The 20884-nt window shown below is 43.7% G+C and overlaps 1 protein-coding gene across 3 annotated transcripts; it reads right to left on the bottom strand.

Annotated features, from left to right (window-relative positions):
• Positions 1 to 439: 439 nt before the first annotated feature.
• LOC135485369 (uncharacterized) lies at positions 440 to 5747 on the bottom strand. Of its 3 annotated transcripts, none has more exons than XM_064767308.1 (9): positions 5576 to 5747; positions 4999 to 5263; positions 4534 to 4619; positions 4195 to 4287; positions 3834 to 3932; positions 3516 to 3623; positions 3191 to 3275; positions 2007 to 2030; positions 440 to 1772 (listed from the first exon to the last, which is right to left on the bottom strand). In XM_064767308.1, exons 2-9 carry the CDS (start codon positions 5213 to 5215, stop codon positions 1528 to 1530), a joined length of 957 nt encoding a protein of 318 aa, XP_064623378.1. In that variant the 5' UTR covers positions 5216 to 5263; positions 5576 to 5747; the 3' UTR covers positions 440 to 1527. The 3 variants fall into 3 exon arrangements, with proteins under 3 accessions (XP_064623378.1, XP_064623380.1, XP_064623381.1); XM_064767311.1 differs by lacking the exon at positions 2007 to 2030 and adding an exon at positions 2699 to 2864 and having other exon boundaries at positions 1648 to 1772; XM_064767310.1 differs by lacking the exon at positions 2007 to 2030.
• Between the last annotated feature and the right edge of the window lie 15137 nt (positions 5748 to 20884).

Here is a 20884-nt window from a genome sequence, read left to right as displayed (position 1 = left end):
TTTCTTTGTTCACTGCTGACCCTGCACGCGGAGGAAATCCAGGGTTAATTGTTTTGCTTCTCTGGCCCCGCACACAGAGGAATATGTACATTAACTCTAGGCTTGTCCGTGCGGGAGTGCCAACCGTACCTGTGTTCCAGCTCACATACTGCAGGATTGCTGAGTCAGATGGAGATCAAATTAAGACAAAGATGTGGGGATCACTGGATGAACTCGCCTCGACCACTGTCTTCGTAACCAAGTGGGGATTAGCAGATTAAAACACCAGGAAACTCAATTACTCCAATACCTTCTGTCTGCTTTGGGCATTGCTTGAGGGAGGAGACAGATTTCAGTGACTCTGGCAGAGTTGGGCTCTGTCTTTGTGTTGCGTCGTAGTTGAACATGGAAGGAATGAGGGTAAATAAAGTAAACGAGGCACAAGTTTCATTATCAACGGCTTTTCTTAAAATCTGGAGTACACGCACATGCAAAGAGCATCGTTGCCCTAATAGGTTGGTAATAATACTTATGAAACTGGAAGACTAAATACCCAGCTTTAAAACAATGGCACAACACTTACTTGATTACAAAATGTTCATTATACATTGTACTGGTGAAATTTGGGTAAAACCTTTAGAATGTTTAGTGCGTACCGGTACATTCTCAGGTGTGCAAGATATATGAATGCAGGAGGTCAAATTTTTCACAGACCGTTTATCCTTCAAATAAGCCTCTATATGGCAGTAATCTAACATCAAACCAACAGAGGCTGTGGTGAGGACATGATCATCACTGAAAACTGGATGTCAAATTACGTCGCTGAACAGAGCATGTACCGATGATAAAGAGTAATAACATCAGCTATGATATAATCCACAGGTGGCAAACTTTGCCGGCATCATCAGTATAGGCACCGACTGATGTCCAAGATGAACATAAACACAATGTTACCCCAAAGACGCTTCCTAAATCTAATATAAAGTGAAATGTCCTAGAGACATTGTGCTCACCTGGGAATCTTTTAGTTGCAGATGAAATGACATGGAGGTTGAATTGACTTTTAGATGGACGGACAGACAACGGACAAGACTAACGACATAAGCTCAACCATGTAAGCTAAAAATCACACTACAAAAACTCATCGAAACATAGGTGTCAAAATCTACATAATTTAATTAACAAAGCCATCACAGTCATGAGTCGGCATAACAATCACTTATAATATTCAAAACACAGATACAAAACTTCATCATAACAAAGATGCTTCAGATCATAACCAAGAGAACACTCATAGAAGACCCGAGCACATCAATTTAGCATTGACAGAATTTTCAAAGTTTTTAATTATTAACCGAAAAAATTTCAATAATTTCAATCTGCACCAGAATATGAAAATATTACACATGCCAAGTTATATTGCATCGGTTATTGTGCAACTACTAAATTGCATGTGTATTTCAGATTCAAGCAGGACATTTGTAAACTAGCAGAGAAATGTAGCACTTTATCACATTATATGGAAAATGGGTTATCTGTGAACATCGATCATGAGTCAAAAAAGTCATCGGCTGCCCCATTGGCAACACCTTGCACCCGTATGATCCCATTCTGAAGAGGTGGCTTCACATTCTGTCGTTGGAAAGCATAATCGAAACTATCAGTAGTGCTGGCACTAACTGCCCGAGTGCTGTAGTTCCCGCTATCGTCTCGAGCTGCCGTATTTTTCTTGCGTAATCGTTCCTCTGGGTCCTCGCAGAATGCATCGCCATCATCGTTGAGCCAGGAATCAACTGTGTAAAGAAAAGGAATTAGTGTTTTTGCCAACATACCAAATAATCTGAACATTTACCGAAATTTTTGTTGTTCAGTAACAAACAGAAATTTTGCCAAAAGCCACTCTAGTCAAGCCAATAATAATACAACAAATCAAAATCAACAAAAGTAAAGGTCATATTTCAGATGAAATTTAAAAAAAAGGTCTAAATCAATGTCAACAAGACCTTTTACGAGACAAAGGATCTCACCTATTGACCCACTCTCCATGTTGTCTGAGAATGCGTTAAAGAAGTGGAAAAAACATGCAATTATGGATTTAGATTATGTCTATATTGTACTGTGCATTTAACAGGCATATAGAACTACAATGCGATTTGTGACATATGGCAAAGGCGAACCACGAAGCCATGCAAAATTGATGATAAGGTTGATTGCATCTTCATGTAGCTGATGATCATTCTGCTTCTCCTTCCAGCTCATTCAGCTGGTTTGTTGGGATGTTGGGTTCCAAAAACAGTCACTATCATTAAATCTTGTGAAATTAGTGATACATTAGGGAGTGCACCTCTGCATATGTTGCACCCTTAGGTTGTGTACACTAGTTTGCACAGTGCATATTCTACTGAAGGTAAGAGCAACTACTCCGCAGAAAGATTGATGCAATTATCAATGTGTATCATGCAATCGCCCTCCTCAGACTCACAACAAGTCTATTATCTAAAAAGTTATGTCTCGCTTGGGCATGGAATGATAACTAATGTCAACTATGTTTTTGAATGTTGTGATTGGATATTGTGGCTTCAACACATGACTTAGAGGTTGTGTCATTAGTGCACCATAACCTTGAGGAGGAGGCGTACAAGACACTGATTGATAGTGGCATAAATGAGTATTATTTCACAGATTTAGGCCAAAAGAAGCTTATCAATGAAACAAGTACTTTCTGTCTGTACTGTCAAGGGAATTCCTTGGGGAATTCTCAGAAGGAATATGCACCAGCCTAAACGAGGTACCCCCAATCATAACGTCCTCGCTGGCCTGATCATCAGTGAAACTTGAACCAGCAAGCGGTTCATCTTCTTTATGAAGACGCCGAGGGGTACGACCTGCAGCCAAATCATCATATTGTTATATTGTGTGAACACGTTGGCAAAAAAGTGACAAAAACGGGTTTCACAGGTGTAGGACAGTTATGCTACTGTTGAAAAGTTGTCTGTACTTTCTCAAAAGTTGCAAAATTCGGAAATGGAAAAAAGGATGGGAATAACCATCTGGTCTTGTCAAATGGTTGTATTGAAAAGACTCGCCTTAGTTTCATGTTTTACCGAGATGTTAAAAGGGAACTAGGTTTTGCATCACCAAAGCAACACAACAAAGCCACCTGATTTATCAACCACGCATTAACGGATGGCCGAAATGTCGTGTCACTCACCATCGTCATCCTTGTTAAAGTTGTCATCTTTTTCAACGTCAACAGTCAGGGCTTCCTCAGCTGGCTGTTCACTCATTCTCCGAACCTGTCAACAGGAAAATAAACATTAGGCAATTCGGCCCTCAAACAGACAGCAGACTTAGTGTTTTAAATAGAAGACATGGAATGTTTACTGCATGCGATAAAAATTGCATGTCAACACAGGTGCATGCAACGATGTGGCAGATGAAGCGGGGAAACTAATCAAGAACATAATGCCTGCAACTCATCATCAAAATAACAACACAAACTCCAATGCAAATATTCAAGAAAGCACCCCACTTACCTTTTCCCTCGCTCTTCTCGCTCTTTCTTCCCTCTTCTTTTGCTTCTCTCGCACCTCATCAAGTTTCGCCTGCCTCTTCTCCTCGGCAGTTTTAACTTTGTCTTTCACCTAGTAAAATGTTTATCATGTAATACTGTAAACCGGGAACTTCTAAGCGACGCAAATGTTTGCAAAATCAACATTTTAAGATTTCAAGTGCATGTATTTGAAGGAACAGTCCTACAGAATCCAACTTCAGTCCACATCTGTTGGTAGCCCAGTTGGTACAGAGGACTATGCCAATTTTTACCCACTAGGTCCAAAACGTTTTGAGCTTACCTCAGAATCTTGCTGTTCTTTCTCAAATTCCTTCGCCTGCATTATTTCTAGACGTCGTTTTGAAGATCTCCTTGAAAGCTTTTTATTTTTCTCTAGTGCCTGTGAAAAAAATAGTTAAGTCATCATACTATCATAGAACGTGTCCACCACTAGTTGCTCAATAAGAAAACCATGAGTAACACCACCCTATCTGATGTTTTACTCAACTAAAAAAATCTCCAGGCCGCTCTAAACTTCTTGAGTTCATAATCAGTGTTACGACATTCTGCAGAAGAGCCACTATCCTAAAATAAGTTAAATCGAGTTGGATGTTTAGCAGGATACCTTTGACGACAATACCTGATTAAAAAGTTCTTCTCACCTTTTCTCTCTTATCCTCTGCTAATCTCTGTTTTTCTAAAAGCATTTCGTAACTTAACTTTGGAGCACTTTCAAGGGGGGCTAATGATAATCTCTGAAAAGTCATCAAAATAAGTCACAATCAAACTGAATTAAATTAGACCGGAAAGATCCCCTCCCCATTAGACTAGTGATTTTCTCAGCACAGGGGTCTGTTTTGTCAACTTAGACAGCTTCCACAAATCTTTCAGGAGGGGGGCTTCTGAATATTTTGGAACAATATATTTTATCCCCCAAGTTCTACGGTGTAGGAGGGGGGCAGGATTCACATTGACAGGATTTGATTTATACTGCTACTTACACTAGATAATCTTCTCGGTAATGATGGTCTTCTTGATGCGCTTCCTTGATCTCCGAAATTCACATCAAATGCAACTGGTTTTGGCACTGCAGAAGAAAGTTTACAGTTTAAATCAGCTGTCAGATCTACCTATACAAGCAGGAGTTACTGCATTTAAGCTTTGATTTGAGCCCTAAATCTTGGGTTGCGCTCAACCATTTTAGAGTTTACTCTACAAAGCCCAATTAGACAATACAGACTAATATTCATGTTACCAGGACTTTATACCAGATGAAAGGCGGACAGGGCCAACTTGATGATTTCTGGACCCAAGTTTAAAACATTTTGAGGAGACGGTGCCAAAAAAGAGAGACGATATCATTAGTTTTATGCACCTGGATACCAAGAATTGATAAACACATTAACGATTCTTGCTAATACTTGCTAATACTTGCTAATACATGCCCAAAGAAGAAAGGGACTAACCTGTGGCAGGTAGAGGTGGTTTGTTAAAATTTTCATCTAACGGTGACTGATGAGCCTTCGCCTTTTCCTTGAGCACACTTTTCTTCTTTCTTCGAGGAGTCACATCATCTGTGGTGACTACTAACTCTTCCTTGGGCAGTGTCTGCTGGTTTTTCTTGACTGAATTTGGCCGTTCAGGCTGCGGGGAAACAGCTGCCGAGGACGATCCACAGCCCATTTCAGAATTTGGGCGGGGCCAAGGGTAGTGTTAAATTAGACCAGTACTCTGTAATTATAAATGTTTAGATATTAAAGTTAATTGATTAATTTCATGCTTATTGGTTATGTATCATTATATACTGCATGGTGAGCCTATCAAGAATACATAAAGATCTGTCTTCATGTTTAATACATATATAGGCTTACTTTTAATTAGGTTATTGGTTAACTGAGGAAGTTGATTTTGATGCTTACTCCGATGCTGAAAGTGAAAGTCTCAAACCCTTTTATAAAAAAATTATGACTATGTCACGGATTGAAATCTGAAAAGTCTCAACTTATTTGGATAATCACAGGTAATGCCCCTATTATTACTAACCTGTCTTTGGTAGAAAGTACACTGTCTAGTGTCAGTGTGGTCAGGTCAGTGCTTTGACAGTTTCTAGACTTGACATCTATCAGTCACTACGTTTTGATCGCCGGTGAGATAGTGAAAAGGTGGATAGGAAAATGTCATTCAATGACTGATCCCAAAACACTTCCAATACACACTATACCATGCATGCCATGTATACTCATATCGCGGCAGTGACGTCACTGCCGTGTCCAGGCTACATGTAAACACTGCTAAAAGTAAGGTGGCCGGTAAGCGATTTTTTCCTGAACCTGTCGGGCAGTACAGTGTACATACACAGGTTCTCAGCCAATCAGAATCCGATAAATCTGAAGAAAGCACCACATTGTCCAATGAAGTGCGTTGAAAACAATCAGTCTTGAAAAAACACATTGCACGAAATGATAAATTTTGACTACTGCACTCTAAAAAATTGGGGCTAAAAGTAGTTATTTCATTTACTATTTTGAGAAGTTAACACTCAAAAACATTGCACCGGCACTGGCACATATCGTCGGGGATGATGGAGAGAGCGGCGGTAGCCGCAACATATTCAGCTCGGTTCACAAGCAGTTCAATATGCTCATGACGTGACGAGAGCAAATCTCACGGGTGGGGCGGAACTCCGCCATATTGCTGACATCATCGGCGCCAACAACTATTTCTTTTGACCCTGCCAGTGTCTTTCAAAACCATTGAAAGATTGACTCTGACCCTGCTGACCTCGATTTTTAAAAACTTTAAAAAAACGGCCATTAAAACGTTAAATCAACTGCAGGCATAATCTTTTATATCACTGAGGTATATGGATACGATATGTTGAGAAAAATCTGTGCAACTATCGAAATATACGATTACTTGGATCTATTTCGGACAATCACTCTGCCACCTGCGCGACCTTGTCACAATTGCGGCGCGCTCTTTTGCATTATCGCATATAACAGGCGAATAAAATCTTCATTACAGCATGAAAGCCTTGACGGTCCAGCGCTGAGAGCGTTTGACTGTGGATCGGCTGGTCACTGGTTCGAATCCCGGTGAATCTGCTGCAGACTTCTTCTCTTTTTCTCTTCCTTATCTTGATATCTAATCATCCATGTACATGTCAATTTTTCGTATTTTGGAAGCTACATTGGGGCAAAAATGTATTAGGGTCGGACCGTGACTTTTCCAATCAGAATTAGTCAAAGGGTATCCTGAGCTTCAGGCTTTTTATACTCCTTAGTCATATCGAGAGGCGGGGGATACTGAAAACAACTGGTGCCTGGATGGTTAAAGAGGTACGCCGGTCGTTGACGTACTGTTGGTCCAATAACATCTAGTTCCTACTTCTAACGCCAATCGACTCCAATAGTCAGTCACACGCTCGAGCGCTATCTGTATACAATTGGTGTGTGTACATGTTTTCCCGATCGCAGCATGTTAGTTCAGGCTATGTGTCCACTGGGTTTGTCATATGAGAACACATGAAAGTCTGCCTAAAACGGCAAGTTTTCTCAGGTACCGGTACGGCAGTGGCGTGCGTCTTTTTCATTGAAACGACCTCGCACGACCGGCACTGGCACATATCGTCGGGGATGATGGAGAGAGCGGCGGTAGCTGCAACATATTCAGCTCGGTTCACAAGCAGTTCAATATGCTCATGACGTGACGAGAGCAAATCTCACGGGTGGGGCGGAACTCCGCCATATTGCTGACATCATCGGCGCCAACAACTATTTCTTTTGACCCTGCCAGTGTCTTTCAAAACCATTGAAAGATTGACTCTGACCCTGCTGACCTCGATTTTTAAAAACTTTAAAAAAACGGCAATTAAAACGTTAAATCAACTGCAGGCATAATCTTTTATATCACTGAGGTATATGGATATGATATGTTGAGAAAAATCTGTGCAACTATCGAAATATACGATTACTTGGATCTATTTCGGACAATCACTCTGCCACCTGCGCGACCTTGTCACAATTGCGGCGCGCTCTTTTGCATTATCGCATATAACAGGCGAATAAAATCTTCATTACAGCATGAAAGCCTTGACGGTCCAGCGCTGAGAGCGTTTGACTGTGGATCGGCTGGTCACGGGTTCGAATCCCGGTGAATCTGCTGCAGACTTCTTCTCTTTTTTTCTTCCTTATCTTGATATCTAATCATCCATGTACATATGTCAATTTTTCGTATTTTGGAAGCTACATTGGGGCAAAAATGTATCAGGGTCGGACCGTGACTTTTCCAATCAGAATTAGTCAAAGGGTATCCTGAGCTTCATGCTTTTTATACTCCTTAGTCATATCGAGAGGCGGGGGATACTGAAAACAACTGGTGCCTGGATGGTTAAAGAGGTACGCCGGTCGTTGACGTACTGTTGGTCCAATAACATCTAGTTCCTACTTCTAACGCCAATCGACTCCAATAGTCAGTCACACGCTCGAGCGCTATCTGTATACAATTGGTGCGTGTACATGTCTTCCCGATCGCAGCATGTTAGTTCAGGCTATGTGTCCACTGGGTTTGTCATATGAGAACACATGAAAGTCTGCCTAAAACGGCAAGTTTTCTCAGGTACCGGTACGGCAGTGGCGTGCGTCTTTTTCATTGAAACGACCTCGCACGACCGGCACTGGCACATATCGTCGGGGATGATGGAGAGAGCGGCGGTAGCTGCAACATATTCAGCTCGGTTCACAAGCAGTTCAATATGCTCATGACGTGACGAGAGCAAATCTCACGGGTGGGGCGGAACTCCGCCATATTGCTGACATCATCGGCGCCAACAACTATTTCTTTTGACCCTGCATGCCAGTGTCTTTCAAAACCATTGAAAGATTGACTCTGACCCTGCTGACCTCGATTTTTAAAAACTTTAAAAAAACGGCAATTAAAACGTTAAATCAACTGCAGGCATAATCTTTTATATCACTGAGGTATATGGATACGATATGTTGAGAAAAATCTGTGCAACTATCGAAATATACGATTACTTGGATCTATTTCGGACAATCACTCTGCCACCTGCGCGACCTTGTCACAATTGCGGCGCGCTCTTTTGCATTATCGCATATAACAGGCGAATAAAATCTTCATTACAGCATGAAAGCCTTGACGGTCCAGCGCTGAGAGCGTTTGACTGTGGATCGGCTGGTCACGGGTTCGAATCCCGGTGAATCTGCTGCAGACTTCTTCTCTTTTTTTCTTCCTTATCTTGATATCTAATCATCCATGTACATATGTCAATTTTTCGTATTTTGGAAGCTACATTGGGGCAAAAATGTATCAGGGTCGGACCGTGACTTTTCCAATCAGAATTAGTCAAAGGGTATCCTGAGCTTCAGGCTTTTTATACTCCTTAGTCATATCGAGAGGCGGGGGATACTGAAAACAACTGGTGCCTGGATGGTTAAAGAGGTACGCCGGTCGTTGACGTACTGTTGGTCCAATAACATCTAGTTCCTACTTCTAACGCCAATCGACTCCAATAGTCAGTCACACGCTCGAGCGCTATCTGTATACAATTGGTGCGTGTACATGTCTTCCCGATCGCAGCATGTTAGTTCAGGCTATGTGTCCACTGGGTTTGTCATATGAGAACACATGAAAGTCTGCCTAAAACGGCAAGTTTTCTCAGGTACCGGTACGGCAGTGGCGTGCGTCTTTTTCATTGAAACGACCTCGCACGACCGGCACTGGCACATATCGTCGGGGATGATGGAGAGAGCGGCGGTAGCCGCAACATATTCAGCTCGGTTCACAAGCAGTTCAATATGCTCATGACGTGACGAGAGCAAATCTCACGGGTGGGGCGGAACTCCGCCATATTGCTGACATCATCGGCGCCAACAACTATTTCTTTTGACCCTGCCAGTGTCTTTCAAAACCATTGAAAGATTGACTCTGACCCTGCTGACCTCGATTTTTAAAAACTTTAAAAAAACGGCCATTAAAACGTTAAATCAACTGCAGGCATAATCTTTTATATCACTGAGGTATATGGATACGATATGTTGAGAAAAATCTGTGCAACTATCGAAATATACGATTACTTGGATCTATTTCGGACAATCACTCTGCCACCTGCGCGACCTTGTCACAATTGCGGCGCGCTCTTTTGCATTATCGCATATAACAGGCGAATAAAATCTTCATTACAGCATGAAAGCCTTGACGGTCCAGCGCTGAGAGCGTTTGACTGTGGATCGGCTGGTCACGGGTTCGAATCCCGGTGAATCTGCTGCAGACTTCTTCTCTTTTTCTCTTCCTTATCTTGATATCTAATCATCCATGTACATGTCAATTTTTCGTATTTTGGAAGCTACATTGGGGCAAAAATGTATTAGGGTCGGACCGTGACTTTTCCAATCAGAATTAGTCAAAGGGTATCCTGAGCTTCAGGCTTTTTATACTCCTTAGTCATATCGAGAGGCGGGGGATACTGAAAACAACTGGTGCCTGGATGGTTAAAGAGGTACGCCGGTCGTTGACGTACTGTTGGTCCAATAACATCTAGTTCCTACTTCTAACGCCAATCGACTCCAATAGTCAGTCACACGCTCGAGCGCTATCTGTATACAATTGGTGTGTGTACATGTTTTCCCGATCGCAGCATGTTAGTTCAGGCTATGTGTCCACTGGGTTTGTCATATGAGAACACATGAAAGTCTGCCTAAAACGGCAAGTTTTCTCAGGTACCGGTACGGCAGTGGCGTGCGTCTTTTTCATTGAAACGACCTCGCACGACCGGCACTGGCACATATCGTCGGGGATGATGGAGAGAGCGGCGGTAGCCGCAACATATTCAGCTCGGTTCACAAGCAGTTCAATATGCTCATGACGTGACGAGAGCAAATCTCACGGGTGGGGCGGAACTCCGCCATATTGCTGACATCATCGGCGCCAACAACTATTTCTTTTGACCCTGCCAGTGTCTTTCAAAACCATTGAAAGATTGACTCTGACCCTGCTGACCTCGATTTTTAAAAACTTTAAAAAAACGGCCATTAAAACGTTGAATCAACTGCAGGCATAATCTTTTATATCACTGAGGTTATGGATACGATATGTTGAGAAAAATCTGTGCAACTATCGAAATATACGATTACTTGGATCTATTTCGGACAATCACTCTGCCACCTGCGCGACCTTGTCACAATTGCGGCGCGCTCTTTTGCATTATCGCATATAACAGGCGAATAAAATCTTCATTACAGCATGAAAGCCTTGACGGTCCAGCACTGAGAGCGTTTGACTGTGGATCGGCTGGCCACGGGTTCGAATCCCGGTGAATCTGCTGCGGACTTCTTCTCTTTTTTTCTTCCTTATCTTGATATCTAATCATCCATGTACATATGTCAATTTTTCGTATTTTGGAAGCTACATTGGGGCAAAAATGTATCAGGGTCGGACCGTGACTTTTCCAATCAGAATTAGTCAAAGGGTATCCTGAGCTTCAGGCTTTTTATACTCCTTAGTCATATCGAGAGGCGGGGGATACTGAAAACAACTGGTGCCTGGATGGTTAAAGAGGTACGCCGGTCGTTGACGTACTGTTGGTCCAATAACATCTAGTTCCTACTTCTAACGCCAATCGACTCCAATAGTCAGTCACACGCTCGAGCGCTATCTGTATACAATTGGTGTGTGTACATGTTTTCCCGATCGCAGCATGTTAGTTCAGGCTATGTGTCCACTGGGTTTGTCATATGAGAACACATGAAAGTCTGCCTAAAACGGCAAGTTTTCTCAGGTACCGGTACGGCAGTGGCGTGCGTCTTTTTCATTGAAACGACCTCGCACGACCGGCACTGGCACATATCGTCGGGGATGATGGAGAGAGCGGCGGTAGCCGCAACATATTCAGCTCGGTTCACAAGCAGTTCAATATGCTCATGACGTGACGAGAGCAAATCTCACGGGTGGGGCGGAACTCCGCCATATTGCTGACATCATCGGCGCCAACAACTATTTCTTTTGACCCTGCCAGTGTCTCTCAAAACCATTGAAAGATTGACTCTGACCCTGCTGACCTCGATTTTTAAAAACTTTAAAAAAACGGCCATTAAAACGTTAAATCAACTGCAGGCATAATCTTTTATATCACTGAGGTATATGGATACGATATGTTGAGAAAAATCTGTGCAACTATCGAAATATACGATTACTTGGATCTATTTCGGACAATCACTCTGCCACCTGCGCGACCTTGTCACAATTGCGGCGCGCTCTTTTGCATTATCGCATATAACAGGCGAATAAAATCTTCATTACAGCATGAAAGCCTTGACGGTCCAGCGCTGAGAGCGTTTGACTGTGGATCGGCTGGTCACGGGTTCGAATCCCGGTGAATCTGCTGCAGACTTCTTCTCTTTTTTTCTTCCTTATCTTGATATCTAATCATCCATGTACATATGTCAATTTTTCGTATTTTGGAAGCTACATTGGGGCAAAAATGTATCAGGGTCGGACCGTGACTTTTCCAATCAGAATTAGTCAAAGGGTATCCTGAGCTTCAGGCTTTTTATACTCCTTAGTCATATCGAGAGGCGGGGGATACTGAAAACAACTGGTGCCTGGATGGTTAAAGAGGTACGCCGGTCGTTGACGTACTGTTGGTCCAATAACATCTAGTTCCTACTTCTAACGCCAATCGACTCCAATAGTCAGTCACACGCTCGAGCGCTATCTGTATACAATTGGTGTGTGTACATGTTTTCCCGATCGCAGCATGTTAGTTCAGGCTATGTGTCCACTGGGTTTGTCATATGAGAACACATGAAAGTCTGCCTAAAACGGCAAGTTTTCTCAGGTACCGGTACGGCAGTGGCGTGCGTCTTTTTCATTGAAACGACCTCGCACGACCGGCACTGGCACATATCGTCGGGGATGATGGAGAGAGCGGCGGTAGCCGCAACATATTCAGCTCGGTTCACAAGCAGTTCAATATGCTCATGACGTGACGAGAGCAAATCTCACGGGTGGGGCGGAACTCCGCCATATTGCTGACATCATCGGCGCCAACAACTATTTCTTTTGACCCTGCATGCCAGTGTCTTTCAAAACCATTGAAAGATTGACTCTGACCCTGCTGACCTCGATTTTTAAAAACTTTAAAAAAACGGCCATTAAAACGTTAAATCAACTGCAGGCATAATCTTTTATATCACTGAGGTATATGGATACGATATGTTGAGAAAAATCTGTGCAACTATCGAAATATACGATTACTTGGATCTATTTCGGACAATCACTCTGCCACCTGCGCGACCTTGTCACAATTGCGGCGCGCTCTTTTGCATTATCGCATATAACAGGCGAATAAAATCTTCATTACAGCATGAAAGCCTTGACGGTCCAGCGCTGAGAGCGTTTGACTGTGGATCGGCTGGTCACGGGTTCGAATCCCGGTGAATCTGCTGCAGACTTCTTCTCTTTTTTTCTTCCTTATCTTGATATATGATCATCCATTTACATATGTCAATTTTTCGTATTTTGGAAGCTACATTGGGGCAAAAATGTATCAGGGTCGGACCGTGACTTTTCCAATCAGAATTAGTCAAAGGGTATCCTGAGCTTCAGGCTTTTTATACTCCTTAGTCATATCGAGAGGCGGGGGATACTGAAAACAACTGGTGCCTGGATGGTTAAAGAGGTACGCCGGTCGTTGACGTACTGTTGGTCCAATAACATCTAGTTCCTACTTCTAACGCCAATCGACTCCAATAGTCAGTCACACGCTCGAGCGCTATCTGTATACAATTGGTGTGTGTACATGTTTTCCCGATCGCAGCATGTTAGTTCAGGCTATGTGTCCACTGGGTTTGTCATATGAGAACACATGAAAGTCTGCCTAAAACGGCAAGTTTTCTCAGGTACCGGTACGGCAGTGGCGTGCGTCTTTTTCATTGAAACGACCTCGCACGACCGGCACTGGCACATATCGTCGGGGATGATGGAGAGAGCGGCGGTAGCCGCAACATATTCAGCTCGGTTCACAAGCAGTTCAATATGCTCATGACGTGACGAGAGCAAATCTCACGGGTGGGGCGGAACTCCGCCATATTGCTGACATCATCGGCGCCAACAACTATTTCTTTTGACCCTGCCAGTGTCTTTCAAAACCATTGAAAGATTGACTCTGACCCTGCTGACCTCGATTTTTAAAAACTTTAAAAAAACGGCCATTAAAACGTTAAATCAACTGCAGGCATAATCTTTTATATCACTGAGGTATATGGATACGATATGTTGAGAAAAATCTGTGCAACTATCGAAATATACGATTACTTGGATCTATTTCGGACAATCACTCTGCCACCTGGGCGCGCGCCACCTGGGCACCTCTGCGGCGCGCTCTTTTGCATTATCGCATATAACAGGCGAATAAAATCTTCATTACAGCATGAAAGCCTTGACGGTCCAGCGCTGAGAGCGTTTGACTGTGGATCGGCTGGTCACGGGTTCGAATCCCGGTGAATCTGCTGCAGACTTCTTCTCTTTTTCTCTTCCTTATCTTGATATCTAATCATCCATGTACATGTCAATTTTTCGTATTTTGGAAGCTACATTGGGTCAAAAATGTATTAGGGTCGGACCGTGACTTTTCCAATCAGAATTAGTCAAAGGGTATCCTGAGCTTCAGGCTTTTTATACTCCTTAGTCATATCGAGAGGCGGGGGATACTGAAAACAACTGGTGCCTGGATGGTTAAAGAGGTACGCCGGTCGTTGACGTACTGTTGGTCCAATAACATCTAGTTCCTACTTCTAACGCCAATCGACTCCAATAGTCAGTCACACGCTCGAGCGCTATCTGTATACAATTGGTGTGTGTACATGTTTTCCCGATCGCAGCATGTTAGTTCAGGCTATGTGTCCACTGGGTTTGTCATATGAGAACACATGAAAGTCTGCCTAAAACGGCAAGTTTTCTCAGGTACCGGTACGGCAGTGGCGTGCGTCTTTTTCATTGAAACGACCTCGCACGACCGGCACTGGCACATATCGTCGGGGATGATGGAGAGAGCGGCGGTAGCTGCAACATATTCAGCTCGGTTCACAAGCAGTTCAATATGCTCATGACGTGACGAGAGCAAATCTCACGGGTGGGGCGGAACTCCGCCATATTGCTGACATCATCGGCGCCAACAACTATTTCTTTTGACCCTGCCAGTGTCTTTCAAAACCATTGAAAGATTGACTCTGACCCTGCTGACCTCGATTTTTAAAAACTTTAAAAAAACGGCAATTAAAACGTTAAATCAACTGCAGGCATAATCTTTTATATCACTGAGGTATATGGATATGATATGTTGAGAAAAATCTGTGCAACTATCGAAATATACGATTACTTGGATCTATTTCGGACAATCACTCTGCCACCTGCGCGACCTTGTCACAATTGCGGCGCGCTCTTTTGCATTATCGCATATAACAGGCGAATAAAATCTTCATTACAGCATGAAAGCCTTGACGGTCCAGCGCTGAGAGCGTTTGACTGTGGATCGGCTGGTCACGGGTTCGAATCCCGGTGAATCTGCTGCAGACTTCTTCTCTTTTTTTCTTCCTTATCTTGATATCTAATCATCCATGTACATATGTCAATTTTTCGTATTTTGGAAGCTACATTGGGGCAAAAATGTATCAGGGTCGGACCGTGACTTTTCCAATCAGAATTAGTCAAAGGGTATCCTGAGCTTCAGGCTTTTTATACTCCTTAGTCATATCGAGAGGCGGGGGATACTGAAAACAACTGGTGCCTGGATGGTTAAAGAGGTACGCCGGTCGTTGACGTACTGTTGGTCCAATAACATCTAGTTCCTACTTCTAACGCCAATCGACTCCAATAGTCAGTCACACGCTCGAGCGCTATCTGTATACAATTGGTGCGTGTACATGTCTTCCCGATCGCAGCATGTTAGTTCAGGCTATGTGTCCACTGGGTTTGTCATATGAGAACACATGAAAGTCTGCCTAAAACGGCAAGTTTTCTCAGGTACCGGTACGGCAGTGGCGTGCGTCTTTTTCATTGAAACGACCTCGCACGACCGGCACTGGCACATATCGTCGGGGATGATGGAGAGAGCGGCGGTAGCCGCAACATATTCAGCTCGGTTCACAAGCAGTTCAATATGCTCATGACGTGACGAGAGCAAATCTCACGGGTGGGGCGGAACTCCGCCATATTGCTGACATCATCGGCGCCAACAACTATTTCTTTTGACCCTGCCAGTGTCTTTCAAAACCATTGAAAGATTGACTCTGACCCTGCTGACCTCGATTTTTAAAAACTTTAAAAAAACGGCCATTAAAACGTTAAATCAACTGCAGGCATAATCTTTTATATCACTGAGGTATATGGATACGATATGTTGAGAAAAATCTGTGCAACTATCGAAATATACGATTACTTGGATCTATTTCGGACAATCACTCTGCCACCTGCGCGACCTTGTCACAATTGCGGCGCGCTCTTTTGCATTATCGCATATAACAGGCGAATAAAATCTTCATTACAGCATGAAAGCCTTGACGGTCCAGCGCTGAGAGCGTTTGACTGTGGATCGGCTGGTCACGGGTTCGAATCCCGGTGAATCTGCTGCAGACTTCTTCTCTTTTTCTCTTCCTTATCTTGATATCTAATCATCCATGTACATGTCAATTTTTCGTATTTTGGAAGCTACATTGGGGCAAAAATGTATTAGGGTCGGACCGTGACTTTTCAATCAGAATTAGTCAAAGGGTATCCTGAGCTTCAGGCTTTTTATACTCCTTAGTCATATCGAGAGGCGGGGGATACTGAAAACAACTGGTGCCTGGATGGTTAAAGAGGTACGCCGGTCGTTGACGTACTGTTGGTCCAATAACATCTAGTTCCTACTTCTAACGCCAATCGACTCCAATAGTCAGTCACACGCTCGAGCGCTATCTGTATACAATTGGTGTGTGTACATGTTTTCCCGATCGCAGCATGTTAGTTCAGGCTATGTGTCCACTGGGTTTGTCATATGAGAACACATGAAAGTCTGCCTAAAACGGCAAGTTTTCTCAGGTACCGGTACGGCAGTGGCGTGCGTCTTTTTCATTGAAACGACCTCGCACGACCGGCACTGGCACATATCGTCGGGGATGATGGAGAGAGCGGCGGTAGCCGCAACATATTCAGCTCGGTTCACAAGCAGTTCAATATGCTCATGACGTGACGAGAGCAAATCTCACGGGTGGGGCGGAACTCCGCCATATTGCTGACATCATCGGCGCCAACAACTATTTCTTTTGACCCTGCCAGTGTCTCTCAAAACCATTGAAAGATTGACTCTGACCCTGCTGACCTCGATTTTTAAAAACTTTAAAAAAACGGCCATTAAAACGTTAAATCAACTGCAGGCATAATCTTTTATATCACTGAGGTATATGGATACGATATGTTGAGAAAAATCTGTGCAACTATCGAAATATACGATTACTTGGATCTATTTCGGACAATCACTCTGCCACCTGCGCGACCTTGTCACAATTGCGGCGCGCTCTTTTGCATTATCGCATATAACAGGCGAATAAAATCTTCATTACAGCATGAAAGCCTTGACGGTCCAGCGCTGAGAGCGTTTGACTGTGGATCGGCTGGTCACGGGTTCGAATCCCGTTGAATCTGCTGCAGACTTCTTCTCTTTTTTTCTTCCTTATCTTGATATCTAATCATCCATGTACATATGTCAATTTTTCGTATTTTGGAAGCTACATTGGGGCAAAAATGTATCAGGGTCGGACCGTGACTTTTCCAATCAGAATTAGTCAAAGGGTATCCTGAGCTTCAGGCTTTTTATACTCCTTAGTCATATCGAGAGGCGGGGGATACTGAAAACAACTGGTGCCTGGATGGTTAAAGAGGTACGCCGGTCGTTGACGTACTGTTGGTCCAATAACATCTAGTTCCTACTTCTAACGCCAATCGACTCCAATAGTCAGTCACACGCTCGAGCGCTATCTGTATACAATTGGTGCGTGTACATGTCTTCCCGATCGCAGCATGTTAGTTCAGGCTATGTGTCCACTGGGTTTGTCATATGAGAACACATGAAAGTCTGCCTAAAACGGCAAGTTTTCTCAGGTACCGGTACGGCAGTGGCGTGCGTCTTTTTCATTGAAACGACCTCGCACGACCGGCACTGGCACATATCGTCGGGGATGATGGAGAGAGCGGCGGTAGCCGCAACATATTCAGCTCGGTTCACAAGCAGTTCAATATGCTCATGACGTGACGAGAGCAAATCTCACGGGTGGGGCGGAACTCCGCCATATTGCTGACATCATCGGCGCCAACAACTATTTCTTTTGACCCTGCATGCCAGTGTCTTTCAAAACCATTGAAAGATTGACTCTGACCCTGCTGACCTCGATTTTTAAAAACTTTAAAAAAACGGCCATTAAAACGTTAAATCAACTGCAGGCATAATCTTTTATATCACTGAGGTATATGGATACGATATGTTGAGAAAAATCTGTGCAACTATCGAAATATACGATTACTTGGATCTATTTCGGACAATCACTCTGCCACCTGCGCGACCTTGTCACAATTGCGGCGCGCTCTTTTGCATTATCGCATATAACAGGCGAATAAAATCTTCATTACAGCATGAAAGCCTTGACGGTCCAGCGCTGAGAGCATTTGACTGTGGATCGGCTGGTCACGGGTTCGAATCCCGGTGAATCTGCTGCAGACTTCTTCTCTTTTTTTCTTCCTTATCTTGATATCTAATCATCCATGTACATATGTCAATTTTTCGTATTTTGGAAGCTACATTGGGGCAAAAATGTATCAGGGTCGGACCGTGACTTTTCCAATCAGAATTAGTCAAAGGGTATCCTGAGCTTCAGGCTTTTTATACTCCTTAGTCATATCGAGAGGCGGGGGATACTGAAAACAACTGGTGCCTGGATGGTTAAAGAGGTACGCCGGTCGTTGACGTACTGTTGGTCCAATAACATCTAGTTCCTACTTCTAACGCCAATCGACTCCAATAGTCAGTCACACGCTCGAGCGCTATCTGTATACAATTGGTGTGTGTACATGTTTTCCCGATCGCAGCATGTTAGTTCAGGCTATGTGTCCACTGGGTTTGTCATATGAGAACACATGAAAGTCTGCCTAAAACGGCAAGTTTTCTCAGGTACCGGTACGGCAGTGGCGTGCGTCTTTTTCATTGAAACGACCTCGCACGACCGGCACTGGCACATATCGTCGGGGATGATGGAGAGAGCGGCGGTAGCCGCAACATATTCAGCTCGGTTCACAAGCAGTTCAATATGCTCATGACGTGACGAGAGCAAATCTCACGGGTGGGGCGGAACTCCGCCATATTGCTGACATCATCGGCGCCAACAACTATTTCTTTTGACCCTGCCAGTGTCTTTCAAAACCATTGAAAGATTGACTCTGACCCTGCTGACCTCGATTTTTAAAAACTTTAAAAAAACGGCCATTAAAACGTTAAATCAACTGCAGGCATAATCTTTTATATCACTGAGGTATATGGATACGATATGTTGAGAAAAATCTGTGCAACTATCGAAATATACGATTACTTGGATCTATTTCGGACAATCACTCTGCCACCTGCGCGACCTTGTCACAATTGCGGCGCGCTCTTTTGCATTATCGCATATAACAGGCGAATAAAATCTTCATTACAGCATGAAAGCCTTGACGGTCCAGCGCTGAGAGCGTTTGACTGTGGATCGGCTGGTCACGGGTTCGAATCCCGGTGAATCTGCTGCAGACTTCTTCTCTTTTTTTCTTCCTTATCTTGATATCTAATCATCCATGTTCATATGTCAATTTTTCGCATTTTGGAAGCTACATTGGGTCAAAAATGTATTAGGGTCGGACCGTGACTTTTCCAATCAGAATTAGTCAAAGGGTATCCTGAGCTTCAGGCTTTTTATACTCCTTAGTCATATCGAGAGGCGGGGGATACTGAAAACAACTGGTGCCTGGATGGTTAAAGAGGTACGCCGGTCGTTGACGTACTGTTGGTCCAATAACATCTAGTTCCTACTTCTAACGCCAATCGACTCCAATAGTCAGTCACACGCTCGAGCGCTATCTGTATACAATTGGTGTGTGTACATGTTTTCCCGATCGCAGCATGTTAGTTCAGGCTATGTGTCCACTGGGTTTGTCATATGAGAACACATGAAAGTCTGCCTAAAACGGCAAGTTTTCTCAGGTACCGGTACGGCAGTGGCGTGCGTCTTTTTCATTGAAACGACCTCGCACGACCGGCACTGGCACATATCGTCGGGGATGATGGAGAGAGCGGCGGTAGCCGCAACATATTCAGCTCGGTTCACAAGCAGTTCAATATGCTCATGACGTGACGAGAGCAAATCTCACGGGTGGGGCGGAACTCCGCCATATTGCTGACATCATCGGCGCCAACAACTATTTCTTTTGACCCTGCCAGTGTCTTTCAAAACCATTGAAAGATTGACTCTGACCCTGCTGACCTCGATTTTTAAAAACTTTAAAAAAACGGCCATTAAAACGTTAAATCAACTGCAGGCATAATCTTTTATATCACTGAGGTATATGGATACGATATGTTGAGAAAAATCTGTGCAACTATCGAAATATACGATTACTTGGATCTATTTCGGACAATCACTCTGCCACCTGCGCGACCTTGTCACAATTGCGGCGCGCTCTTTTGCATTATCGCATATAACAGGCGAATAAAATCTTCATTACAGCATGAAAGCCTTGACGGTCCAGCGCTGAGAGCGTTTGACTGTGGATCGGCTGGTCACGGGTTCGAATCCCGGTGAATCTGCTGCAGACTTCTTCTCTTTTTTTCTTCCTTATCTTGATATCTAATCATCCATGTTCATATGTCAATTTTTCGCATTTTGGAAGCTACATTGGGTCAAAAATGTATTAGGGTCGGACCGTGACTTTTCCAATCAGAATTAGTCAAAGGGTATCCTGAGCTTCAGGCTTTTTATACTCCTTAGTCATATCGAGAGGCGGGGGATACTGAAAACAACTGGTGCCTGGATGGTTAAAGAGGTACGCCGGTCGTTGACGTACTGTTGGTCCAATAACATCTAGTTCCTACTTCTAACGCCAATCGACTCCAATAGTCAGTCACACGCTCGAGCGCTATCTGTATACAATTGGTGTGTGTACATGTTTTCCCGATCGCAGCATGTTAGTTCAGGCTATGTGTCCACTGGGTTTGTCATATGAGAACACATGAAAGTCTGCCTAAAACGGCAAGTTTTCTCAGGTACCGGTACGGCAGTG

Source organism: Lineus longissimus, chromosome 3 (assembly GCF_910592395.1).
Source record: "Lineus longissimus chromosome 3, tnLinLong1.2, whole genome shotgun sequence".
Taxonomy (NCBI): domain Eukaryota; kingdom Metazoa; phylum Nemertea; class Pilidiophora; order Heteronemertea; family Lineidae; genus Lineus; species Lineus longissimus.
The sequence above is the reverse complement of the archived record's forward strand: the minus strand, read 5'-3'. Positions and strand labels throughout refer to the sequence as shown.